General features: G+C 50.9%; 1 protein-coding gene across 1 annotated transcript; it reads left to right on the forward strand.

The window, feature by feature from the left end:
• The first annotated feature begins 487 nt into the window (after positions 1 to 487).
• On the forward strand, positions 488 to 8,263 carry UBIAD1 (UbiA prenyltransferase domain containing 1). The gene is made up of 3 exons (XM_006127045.5): positions 488 to 623; positions 1,008 to 1,573; positions 2,312 to 8,263. Exons 2-3 carry the CDS (start codon positions 1,051 to 1,053, stop codon positions 2,797 to 2,799), a joined length of 1,011 nt encoding a protein of 336 aa, XP_006127107.1. The 5' UTR covers positions 488 to 623; positions 1,008 to 1,050; the 3' UTR covers positions 2,800 to 8,263.
• Positions 8,264 to 12,724: the final 4,461 nt, after the last annotated feature.

A 12,724-nucleotide genomic window follows, 5' to 3' on the forward strand; every position in this document is an offset into this window, starting at 1 on the left:
CCTACGCTTTTCCTCTATCACTTATTACCAGTTTATTTGAGTATTTCCCGCATATTACTCTCTCTGGATTGTTATCCCGGGTTTTGCAGATTGGGAAAATTGAGGCTTGGAGAGGTTAAGGCTCTGATCTTGCAAACAATGGCCCAGGTAGACTGTTCCGCCTGCATGGGCCTGTGTGTGCATGCAGCATCACAAGCACCAGTGTGCAGCGCTGGGCATAGGGAAGTCTCTATAGTCTCTAGCTAAAGAATGGAAATGGGGTTGCCAGGGTCAACCCTCAGCTCTGCTAGGGACTGGCTGAGTGACGCCAAGGAAGGGGTTTCACCTAACTATGCCACCTCGCCCCTGCGGGAAGGCACCCCCACCCCATTGAGTTACTAACAGTGTGGGTGGGGCTCTTCCCCCATCCTTCCCCCTCCTCAGGCCCTGAGCTGCCCTCAGAGCAAGCGGAACCTCGGTAAGCGGTGCCCTTGTTTCTGGAGGGGCCGGCCTGGCTGGTGCACACGTAGCACCTCCGGGTGGTTGCCGTGGTCCCGAGTGCCCGGCCTGCTCGTGAGCGGAGAGGCCTGTCGGGGACCTGGCTCTGCAACAGGCGAGGGGGCCCTGGAGCCACCCTAAGCCCCGTAAGTCGGGGAAGCAAGCTCAGCCCCGCCCCGGGTTCGGAGCTGCCTCCCCGGCGCCTCACCCGGGCTGCGCCCCTGCCCCCGGGGCCTTTTCTTCCTCCCGCAGGGGACACGGAGGTCGGGGAAATGGGCTGCGGGGGCCGAGGCGCCGCACGTGGAGGTGAAAGCCACGGGAGGACCCGGCTTCTCCCTTGTGGTGCCCAGCATGGGATGGGCCCTGCCACTCGCTCTCTGTGCTGCTGTGGGCAGAGGTTCACATTGCGGGCGGACTCCCCCACGGCCTGGCAGCTCCCCCCCGGGTTGTGTGCCACCGATGAGCCACCGGAGAAGCCGGTTTCCTTTTTAGGCTACAGTTACTAATGCAAACTCTCCTGGCTTTCCCAGGTCTCTGTCCAGCACCTTCTCTTGAAGCAGCTGCGTGAAGAGCATGGAGTCTGAGGATCAGACAGAGAAGATTAGCATCAGTGCTGAGAGCCCTAGAAGTGTTGACCTGGGGGAGCTGGGTGTAGGGCTGCTAAGCTCTGAGAAGAGCCATCCAGGCACCTGGAGGCAGAAATGTGCAGCCTATGTCCTGGCCCTGCGGCCCTGGAGCTTCAGTGCCTCTCTGACTCCTGTAGCTCTGGGCAGTGCCCTAGCCTATCGGTCCCAAGGATCCCTAGACCCAGGGCTGCTAGTGGGCAGTGCAGTGGCTGTCCTGGCTGTGCATGGAGCAGGCAACTTGGTTAATACCTACTATGACTTCTCAAAGGGTATTGACCACAAGAAGAGTGATGACCGGACATTGGTGGACCAGATCTTGGAGCCTCAGGATGTGGTTCGATTTGGGGTCTTCCTCTATACTCTGGGCTGTGTCTGTGCTGCCTGCCTCTACTGTCTCTCTACTCTCAAGCTGGAGCACCTGGCCCTGATTTACTTTGGTGGACTTTCCAGCTCTTTCCTTTATACTGGAGGTAAGGGTTGTACTCCATACTCTTAAGTCTCTGCAGAAATTGTGTGTGAAATGTATATCTGGTGTATGTCAGCTGGTTTGATTAATTATTTATGCTCTCTTCTCCATGGAGGGAGCCCAATGTGTACTATCAGTAGGGTTTGTTATTTGTTATTGGCCAGATCTAATTTCAAATGAAAAGTAAACTTAAGATATTTTTAAGGGACATTTCAAGATAAAAAAAGTTGATTTTGCCTCATCAGTTAAGCTATCTGGTAGATGAAGAGACATACCCTGTGTTTTGCTATAAGTAAGATTAGTTTCTAGGATTCACAAACTATCATTTGGAAGATGTAGCAGCTGTTACTCTACTCTCATTGTTGCATCAGCTCATGGACAGATTCTATCTGTATTCACATTGGGTAGCACTGTACTTCATGTGTAATCCCTTTGACTTCAGTAGGACTGCTTGTGGAATAAGGTATTCCAGATGGATAACTGGAATCTGCCCCTTAATCTTTGCTCACTGGTTGAGACTGGAAATTGCAAAAATTGTATTTGCTTTATTATCTTTGGAAAGGGTAAAGGATAATCAATTCTGGGGCAATAAAAGAACGTGTGTAGCCCTGCCCTAGCTGTGTATTGGCTTTTACAGCAATTTTTAGGAGCTGATCTGTTTAAGAAACATCTGTTGTTCTCTGTAAAGTAAATTTTACTTGGTAACACTTGACACTTGTTTTCATCTTGTTTATTGCCACAGGAATTGGATTTAAATATGTTGCACTTGGCGACTTGGTGATCCTCATCACGTTTGGACCCCTGGCTGTTATGTTTGCCCATGCCGTGCAGGTTGGCTATCTGTCTGTCTCACCGCTGCTCTATGCTATCCCACTAGCCCTCAGCACGGAGGCCATCCTGCACAGCAACAACACTCGGGACATGGAATCTGACCAGCAAGCAGGCATTGTCACCCTGGCTATCCTCATTGGCCCCATGTTCTCCTACATGCTCTACAACACACTACTCTTCCTGCCCTACCTGATTTTTTGCGTCTTGGCCACACGCTATACCATCAGCATGGCACTACCACTACTTACCATTCCTATGGCCTTTTCGCTGGAGAGGCAGTTCCGGAGCCAGAGTTTCAGCAAACTTCCCCAGCGGACAGCCAAGCTCAATCTCCTGCTGGGGCTCTTCTATGTTTTTGGTATTCTGCTGGCACCACCAGGCACACTGCCCAAACTGTAACAGCTAGCGCTGCCTCGTGGCTTCAGTGTTAATGGCAGATCTCGGTTGGAAGTCGGAGGTTTGTTGTGGATGGTGGCCAGAGCAAGAAGGCTAGCTCAAGGCAGTGACCCCATGTGAATATTGTGGGCTTTGGTCTTGTTGAGATAAACGGTTTCTCTCGTACTAGAGACTTCTAATGGTGTCTTGGAGAAGAGTTGAATTGACAACATGGGTCTTGTTTTCTCTTGGTGCTTATTGCAGTTCACCCTGAGAGCAGACAGATGTTTCAAGGACTTGCTGCTGCTGTCATTGAATTCAAAGGAACTTAACTTCAATGAGAGCAGGGCTGAGCTTCAAGTTTGAACTCTTCCTTCCCCTCCCAGGCACATTGAACCTTGATCTGTGAGTCATCCCCTCCCAACATGAAGCAAAGATTCAGTAGCTCCACTTCTACACTGTGCCACATGCAAATTGCCACTCAAAGCTTTAACTTGGTCAGCATTGCAATAAAGCAGATGCTGTTACTTCACTCCCTTCATTATAAATCTTCATCTCCACCACCCGGACTGTTTTCTCCCCCCCCCCCCCAATTTCTGCTTAATCTTGATCTTGTATTTCCTAGTCTCATAGCAATGTGAAATAGGGCATGTGTATCCATCCAGAACTGCTGATTTATGGAAGACAGCAGTTTCTCATGCTCCCACTGCCAGATCTGCCAGTGCCTTTCTACCTAGGCATTTCTAAAGTATCCATTGCTGTGGTATATAGGTGCTGAAATGGAATATAACTGCTCCATTGCACTGAGCTTAAAGCCAAAAGTGAACTTCCACTCCCTCTTTAAGTAGCTAGGGGTCAGAAGTGCAAGTTATGCAGCTAAGAAGCTTATAAACACTTGGTGAGATGAAAAGTTCTCTTCTTGATGTTATGTTAGTCTCGTGCTCAGACCCTTCTGCCTAAGATGAAAAAGTCTTGGTGTTTAACCCCCCCCCCCCAAAACTGTCAGGCAGGGTAACAAAGCTCTGTAGACAGTTGGATATTGACTAACAGACACATGTTGTAGTTGCAAGTCTCTAGTAGCAAAGTGTTTTTTGTCATTCTCCATATCTGTCATCTACTTAAAGTTGCTTGTCATCCTATTGTAAGGCAAGCTGGAGGCAGCAAGGGAGAATGATGGGGGCATTGCAGGAAGGAGTCTAAATTTCTGCAGTGACTTTGTACAGAAATCAGGAGAGTACATTATTCTTGCTGATAGATTCTTCTTCTCTTTTCCAGTGTGGGGGGGAGCAATGTTTTGATGATGCTCCTGTGATTCACTGGTCAGTTTTGAAGTTCTAGATCACTCTGTAGGATTGTGTCTTTCTAGATATTCTACTTGCATATTGTGCCACTTCCACCCCTGTTGTCCTGTAACGGTACTAATGTAGCCCTTTGCATGAATGTTATTTTACACAACATATAATGATATGAAACACACAGTGCCAAGTACAGCTTGGAGACACTCTATTGATTTTATTAAGGCACAACAGAGTGTATTTGACTCTCACATTTTCCCATGGTCACTGAACCCTGTTCTTCATTGGGAAATATTATTTGTTCTCTGCGTGAAATGGCAAGTGTTGATGTAAAGACTTCCTTGAACTGTCCAGATTGAATTGATCTGGACCTTGTTCTACAACTCAGTGTCCAGGAGCACAGTGTCCCTGAGCCAGAGAGGAGAGTGTTAACCAGTGCCCCATAGCTTTTAGTTGCAATCAGTAAAGCCCAGCAGGCAGTGCAGCATTGCATCTCCACATCTGGTGTGTTACAGCAATGAGAGGTTATTCAGTTGAGAACAATGGCTGCTGTTCAGTGCTGCATGCAATGGAGGCATTATGACAACTATAAAATGGAACCAGCACAGAGATGTCTGTAGAGGTGGCATTCAAATGCTTTTGGGTGAATTAGCTCCTAGTTGTGATAGCTTCACAGCTGGACTCTCCTACTCAGAAGCAATCTCAGCAAGCTGGTGACAGCCTTGGATTCAGTTATTGAAACAGGGTGATGCTACATTTAGCAATACTTTTTCTGGGCAAATGTACACTTCCTTATTTTGGTGCTGGCATACAGCTCCAGTGATATGGAGATGAGGCTTTGTCAGAAAGCCACCTCTGTGTTCTGACAAGCAAATATTCTTTCAGACTGAGGAGAAGTGATGGTGAAACAAACCCCAGTGGTAGAGAGCTGTTTCCTAATAGAGCCCAGATCTGTGCTCCTGCAAAGTGGAACGGGTAGATCAGATTAATCCCAGAGTTGTATTGTTTGTAGGTATCTCAGTAGATACATGCTGTGCCTTGTTTTTGTTTGTTATAATGATAATGTAATATATCTAGCTCTTATATACCTGTTGTTTAATGTGGGTTGATGTGACTGTTTTTTATGCATATTGCTTCTCACAGGCAGAATGTAAATAAGAAATGTGTGTGGTGGTGGGGGGGGGGGGGGCACGACAGCCTAGGAAATGGCCCTCAGTGGAACAACAACACCCAATATTATGATGCTATGAAAGATCTCTTCCTTACCCAAAGAGAAAAGACTCCAGGTTAGAAAGGCTGCCTGCTAGTGGGAAAGACCAGTGCTGTTGCTACAGAGCTGGAGTGAGAGGTGACCAGTGCTGTTTCATGTGTTTGTACTGCTATTTTCTTGGGATCCCTAAGTGATTAGTAGTTCCTGATGAAGGGATTACTGGAAAGTGTGTCTAGACTACTTCCATTCATAAGTAGCAGCATACATAGCAAAGTCTTAGGGAAGTGAGGTGGTCTGTGTATGGCAGTGGTCCCCAACCTTTTGGGGCTGCCGGGCGCCTGGGAGCGGGGCCGCTCATGCGCTGCGCGTACGGGGGCGGGGCCACTCACAGGCCACGTGACTGGGGGCGGGGCCAAGCATGCGCCACACGCCCGAGGCTGGCAGCGGCATGTGCTGCGATCCCGGGCAGGGGCTGCCCAGGTTCCGTGTGGCCGGGGCCGGTGCGGGCACGCGCGGCGCCCCCAGGGCCAGCGCCAGGGCCGGCAAGAGCACGCACAGCGACCCAGGGGCTGGGGCCAAGGCCAGCGCCAGGGCCGGCAAGGGCACGCGTGGCGCACCCGGGGCTGGCCATGCACCCGAGGCTGGCAGCTGCCGCACGCCCGGGGGCGGGGCCAGCCCAGATTGCTCTGCGGGCGCATGTAAAGGGCCCGGCGGGCGCCATGGCGGGGACCACGGGTGTATGGCAAAGGAGCAGGAAATGCCTGGATTCTAATTCTAACCATCCCATTGTCTCCCCTCCCCTCCACTCACTATTCTTGGGCAAGTCACTTAACTTCTTTGTGCCTTGGTTTCTCCATCTGAAAAATGGAGCTTACCTTTGCCTACCTCACAGGGTATTGAGAGGTTAATGTCATGTTGATAAAGAGCTTTGAAAGTGAGAAATGCCACCTCTATGCGGGGTATTTTCTCAGGCATTCTGCTTTTCAAGCCTTACTTATATGGGAAAGTTTGTAGTATAACATTAGGGGTGAGTTTAAATCAGTAAAGTTATACCTGTGTAACTACCATGTGGATGCTCTTATTCTGGTATGACAGAGCCTGTTTTTTTTTTTTTTTTTTGGCTTGAGACAGGATATAGGCTAAACAAAAGCCATGCTCGTATGTCAACATGGGGATTTATATTGGTATCACTGGTAAAACATTCCATGTAGACCAGGGGTGAGCAAAAGGGCCTTCGTGGGCAAGATCTGGCCTCCGGAGGCCCTCCCACTATCCCGCTCCCAGGTTGATCAGGGCCTAGGGACAGGGGAGTGTGTGGTGCTTAGAGTCAACTCTGGTGGTTGACTCTAAGCGTGGGTGTGCCAGAGGGCAGGCAGTGAGAGACTTCGCGCTTCTCCCTCCCTCTTTCCCCCTCCAAGTCAGTCAGAGCCTAGGCGGTCAGGGGGAAGCGCATGAAGTCTCCTCCTGCCCTGTCCCCACCCTTCAAGGACTGCGCAAGGAGTGCCCTGATTGACCTGGGGGCAGGGTGTATGTATCTGCCAAGTTTCCCCCCATTGCCAGGGGCACGGGCGCCTCGAGGGAAGCGCCAGCTGTTCAAAACAGCTGGCAGGTCTCTTGGGGGGATGGAGCGCAAAGACTTTGTGCACTCCCTCACCCCCAGACCAATTATGGTCTGTGGGTGGGGAAGCACGTAAATGTCCTGGCCCCCCTGTCTCTTTCGGGGCGGCCGAGGGACACTTCAAAAATTTCTCGGTCAAAAATGATTGCCCACATATCTTGTGTAACAGAGTCTGAGATGAGGATTCTGGGTGTCCAGCACCTTTTCTGATCATGGGCCTTTTCAGCTTTGATCAGGACTGTTGCAGTAAACTGTATTGCTGCATTGGCCTCCTAACCCCTCCTCTTGCCCAGGCTGAGTGGTTCAGTAAAGTGTCTAAACGTTCCATTTTTAGCAAGTCATGGTTAATAATTTTAAATGGCTGAATTGTGTTTCTGGGCTTGGATCAAAGTGGTCTCCTGGGAGAACGTTTCCTACAGACACCACCTCTTTACAGTACAGGCAGTCCCCGAGTTACGCGGATCCAACTTATGTCGGATCTGCACTTACGAACGGGGCTTTCTCACCCCGGAGCTCGCAGGCAGCGGGACCGCCCAGAGTGCAGCGGTCCCGCCACCTCGACCTCCGGGGTGAGAAAAGCTGCTCCCGGTGCCCCTGGTCTGCTGGGGACCGTCTCCAGCAGACCAGGGACACCCAGAGCAAAGCCGGGGAGGCGGAGGGGTACCGCGCCTCTGAGGCTTTGCCAGAGCAAAGCCTCAGAGGCACGGCACCCCGCCGCCCCTGCAGCTTTGCTCCCCGTGTCCCTGGTCTGCTGGGGGGGGGGCGCAACTAGTGCGCCCTCCCCCCCCCCCCAGCAGACCAGGCTTTTGTTGTGGACCCTGCGGGGACCTACCTGGCAGCCCAGCTGTTCTGTCCCAGGCTCGATTCAGCCGCTGTTGAAACTGATCAGTGGCTGATTCCAGGAAGCTGGGGGCAGAGCAATTCTGCCTCCGGCTTCCTGTAGTCAGCCCCTGGTCAGTTTCAGGAGCAGCGGCTGAATCTGGAGCCAGTTCCGACTTACATACAAATTCAACTTAAGAACAAACCTATAGTCCCTATCTTGTACGTAACCCGGGGACTGCCTGTATTAGAGTGGAAGCATTGAAAAGCACACATCGTAGGTATGCATGAGGCAGGTTCTTTTGACCACAACATCCCTCCTGTGAACCAGGAAGCCCTGTCCTTGTATGTTGTGAGATAATCCATTCAGTTGAAAGGGCAAATATATTTTAGGCAGATGTTAATATATTTTTGTTGAGCTGATCTATCGACAGCCCTCTTTGGGATACAACTTTTTATGCCAGGGCACTGTTGAGCCTGAGTATTTGTAATACTGAGGCTTCAGTTGAACTTTGACTTTTTAATAAAGATAAACTTACTTATCAACAGCTGTGTGTTCTCCTGCTCTTCCTCTGTCATACTCCCCACTGTTGACTTACCAGCAACTTCTTAGATGGTCTCATTTGCACCACAGATCCTTGCAACATACTGCCCTAACGAGCCTCTCCTCTGGGTCACACACCAAGGTAAAGGAATACTGGGAAGCTTTCTGGAGTAGCTGTGGTCACTTGTGCCTGCGTAGTACATAGGAGCTTTTGAGCCTCTTCTGTGTCATTCTGCCACTCATGCCACTTCTGCCTGGTTTCCTTGCTCTCTCTTTCACACAAGGCTGAAGCTATTGGGTTCTTTGGGGCAGAGTCCTTAGGCTGTGCTACTGGCTGGTGTATAAGGTTTGTGAGTCTGAATGTGGAGCTACAGTGAGAACGGGAGGTCTATCTGAGAACGGGAGGTCTAAAAGCTCTCAACTCTTGTGGCAGGGAAACCCACACCAAGGGGCAATGCTTTTACCTTTAGCATAATGCTGCAGTCATTAGAAATTTTGGAGGGATTCACAGTCTGACTTCACAGCCCATAAATAACTGTTTTAGCAGATTAAAAAAGGCGTGGGGTAGTGATGGTTCCTTATTTGTGTCTCGAGCGTCAGCATGATATAAAAGGAGGTGTTTGGAACTACAAGTAAGAACTTCTTAGTGCTGATTTGCCGTGTAATTTTAGAGACAACTCTGTGCCGTAGCTTCCATTAGCTATGAAAAGGAGCTAATCTACCCAGTGATCGTCAAATGGCTGTTTTGAGACTTGGTCTGTGTACAGCACTATGAAGATATAAAGCGCTATTAGTTTTAAACCATACAATGTTTTGAGGATGCTGGACCAAATAAAAAGATGATTGAGGTGTGACTTACCTGCACTGGGGCAGAAGACAGGTTTTTAGCTGGAGCTCAGGGGATTGCTTTTTCCTCCTTCTGGCTCCTGTTTCTACTTTACCCCAACCACCAGCCCTCTTAGCCTGATGATAGCCCCATCTTATCACATGCTCTTTCACCAGCTCAGTTAAAGTTCAACCCATGTACATCACTGACACTGTTTAATCTGTCTCTGAGTTCACCCCTTTCTGGGTCTTTAATGATTACGTGGGCGAGGCCTATTTTTTACAAAAAGATTGCAGCATCATACCCTTCTCAGCCCATGCTGGGGCCTGCAGCTCTGCTCTGTCTTGGAGGAAATAGTGCTCCCTGTGGGCAGGTCTACACTGAAAATGTTGCATTGGTGTAGCTATGTCACTGTAGCACTTAAGTGAAGGTGCTCATATGCTAATGGGAGATCTCCTGTCAGTGTACTTAATCCACCTTCCCAAAAGATGGTAACTATGGCAATGAGACAATCTCTCCCATCAACCTAGTGCTGTCTATGAGGGGGAGGGGGACTCATGTCAGTGTAAGTAAGTCGCTTAGGGTATGTCTACACAGCAAAGTTATTTCGAAATAAGTATACTAGCGTCTACGCAGCCAAACCGCTATTTCGAAATTAAATCAAAATAGCGGAGCGCTTATTTCAAAGTTGGTAAACCTCATTCCACGCGGAATAACACCAAATTTGAAATAGCTAAATCAAAATAAGTGCTGTGTAGAAACTTATTTCGAAATAAGGGGCCTCCAGCCTTTCCCAGGGTGCCCTGGTGGCCACTCTGGGCCAAACCAGGAAAACTCTTCTGCTCCTCCCCAGCCTCGGAGCCCTTAAAGGGGTAGACTCTGGCCACAGTGCCTGTGCCAGCTGCAAGCCTGCCAGCCCAGAGCCAGCAGTCGCTGACCCTGACCCAACATGAGCCAGCAACCCACTGGCACCCAGCCCTCCTCTGCTCCCCGGGAACAGGCTGGCAGCTCCCAGGAGCCTGCCAGGGGCCGCAAAAGGCGGGCACCTTCCTGGTCCTGTGCGGAGATCATGGACCTAATTGAGGTTTGAGGGGAGGCCTCCAATGTCCATGATCTCCGCACTAGATGCAGGAATGCGGCCGTCTACAGGCGAACGGCTGACAGCCTGGCCACCAAAGGCCACATGAGCACCCAGGAGTAGGTGTGCATGAAAATCAAAGAGCTGCGGCAGGCCTATGCCAGGGCCGTGGGGCAGCTCCCAACCAGGGGCTTACCCAGAACCCTGCCCCTATTATGATGCCCTGGACCGCATCCTGGGGGGGACAGCTAATCGGTGCCTCCCAGCTGGTCATCGACCCTGGGGCAGAGGGCCCTGAGCAGGGTGAGGAGGAGGAGGATGACGACGGCTAGGAGTCGCAGGAGCCCGGTGGGCGCATGGCACTCATCCAGGACCCCCGAGGCGTCACAGCAGCCATGTCACCGGTGTCATCTGAGGCTGGAGAGGCCTCGACATGTGAGTGCCATCACTGTCCCCTTATGAGGGGCGGGGAGCAGGGGGAGAGGGAGACCAGGGTCCGCGCATGTGGGCCTTGACCACGGACCACGCAGCAACCTGTACATGTGCTGAGCCACTCAGGGCATGTGACCCCGGCTGGCTGCCACACAGGGGCCCTGGCCTGTTACCCACGTGTGTATGTATGAAGGCACATGACATGCTCCTGACCCCGGGGAGGGACACTGCATGACGCCTTCTCTCCACAAGCCCCCCACACTATGTACAGCACAGGGGCATGGGTGCAGTCCCGGGCCAGCTCATACTTCCAGGGATAGCAGGACATGCCAAACATGGCCTGTGTGCAAACACATCAGCTCTGATGGTCCGGAGACCTGCCGTCCTCACCTGGCAGAGGAGGGCTGGGCTTCATCCAGGGAGAACTGACCATTTCTCTTGTTTCTCTACAGCCACAGCAGCTGCGAGTGCAGGGTGCACCACCCCGCCCAGAACATCCTCCTGCACTTGAGCCAGCAGACTGACCCGGAACCAGGAGGAGCACCAGCAGCAGCACCTGGGGCTCCTGCGAAGGCAGGTCCACATCCTGGAGCACTGGATGCATGAAGACCTGCAGCTGCAGCGGGAGAGTTGGCGGGAGCTGTTTGCCCAGGGCCATGCCATCTGCGACCATCTGCAGACCCTGGTGCAGAGATTGGTGCCTCCTGCTGCTCCAGCCCCTGCTGCCACCCCATCTATCGCTCCTCCTCCCACTCCTACTCCCCTTCCAGATGTTCATGGTTGTAGGAAATTATGGGGGGATCAGTGTGGAGAGCAGGATAATAATTATTTAATAATAGCAGGCATTGTGATTCAAAAAGTTACAGGTTGATAACCTGCACACCTCAAACTGTCAACATCACTTGTAAAATATACAAAGCAAATATCATTAAATCGCACTCTAAGTCCTCAAACTGCATTTTTCTTTCTTTGCTGACCTGTAAATTGAGTTTACCCTCTGTGGAAAAATATATTGTCAGTTTGTGTTTGTTTGGTAAAATTGGGGTCATATATATATATATATATATATATATATAGTAGCCCAATGTCTGTAACGCTGAAATGCTGGCTGTTCCCTCTGGGCGGCGCTGTTGCCTGAGTCATGTCCTTTGCCTCCCACCATGGCACTCGGCTGATTTCTACGCTGCTCAGCCGGGCCACCACGGAAGAGCAAGCCACGCAAACAGACGTTTGGGCTCTGCGGTCCCCCAGGTGAGAGGCAGGAGGGGGAGAAGAGAAAGAGAGAGACAGAGAGAGAGGCAGGAAGCAGAGGAGAGCTGAGAGAGAGAAGGGGGAGGCAGTAGGAGGAGAGGGAGAGAGAGAGAGAGACTGGAGGCTCAGGAGAGAAGACTGACATGAAGGAGAGACCTGAAAATCCTGTCTTATGATGCACTAATTGGCTAGTTTACTGATAAAAATCCAATTCTTCCACGCCTGCTTAACTGTCCACCCACTTGCTTGTAGCTATGGGCCCAGTCCTGCTGTCTTGAAAGATAATGGGAGTTTTGTCACTGACTGAGGCCTCATCTATATTGCAAACTTGGTCTGGTTAAACTGGGGACTTTCTTCAGTTTGTCTTAAACCCATTCTGATTTAAGGTAAACTGAAATAATCCTGGTTTATACTGAAGACTCTAGACAGCCTCTTAGACAAGTTTAAATGAACAGCTTAAGTTAAATCAATTTAACTGCATCATACAGACAAGCCTGTTCATCAGGACTGGGCCCTTTCTGCTCCTGTCTCTCACCAATGACTTTGCTTTCTTTTCAGAGAAAGGTTGGTGGATGGCCAAGTTTAATGGGATTTCTGCTGTAATCCCATTTGTATGATACAATAAAACTCCATTGGTCAGGCATCCAATGCTCCGGCACTCCTGGTGGTCTGGCACCATCGGGAACCCGGAAGTGCTCTGGGCAGCCGGACAATTGGAGCTGCTCTGCTCCAGGCTTCCCTGATACAGCCGCTGCTGAAACTGACCAGCAGCTGAATTGGGGAAGCCCGGGGCAGAGCAGCTGGGGTACTGCCAGGTTGGTCCTGCAGCGCCGAGGGGCAGCCCTACGGGACCAACCCAGCAGCACCCCAGCTGCT

This window comes from Pelodiscus sinensis, chromosome 24 (genome assembly GCF_052426305.1).
Source record: "Pelodiscus sinensis isolate ZL-2025 chromosome 24, ASM5242630v1, whole genome shotgun sequence".
Taxonomy (NCBI): Eukaryota; Metazoa; Chordata; order Testudines; family Trionychidae; genus Pelodiscus; species Pelodiscus sinensis.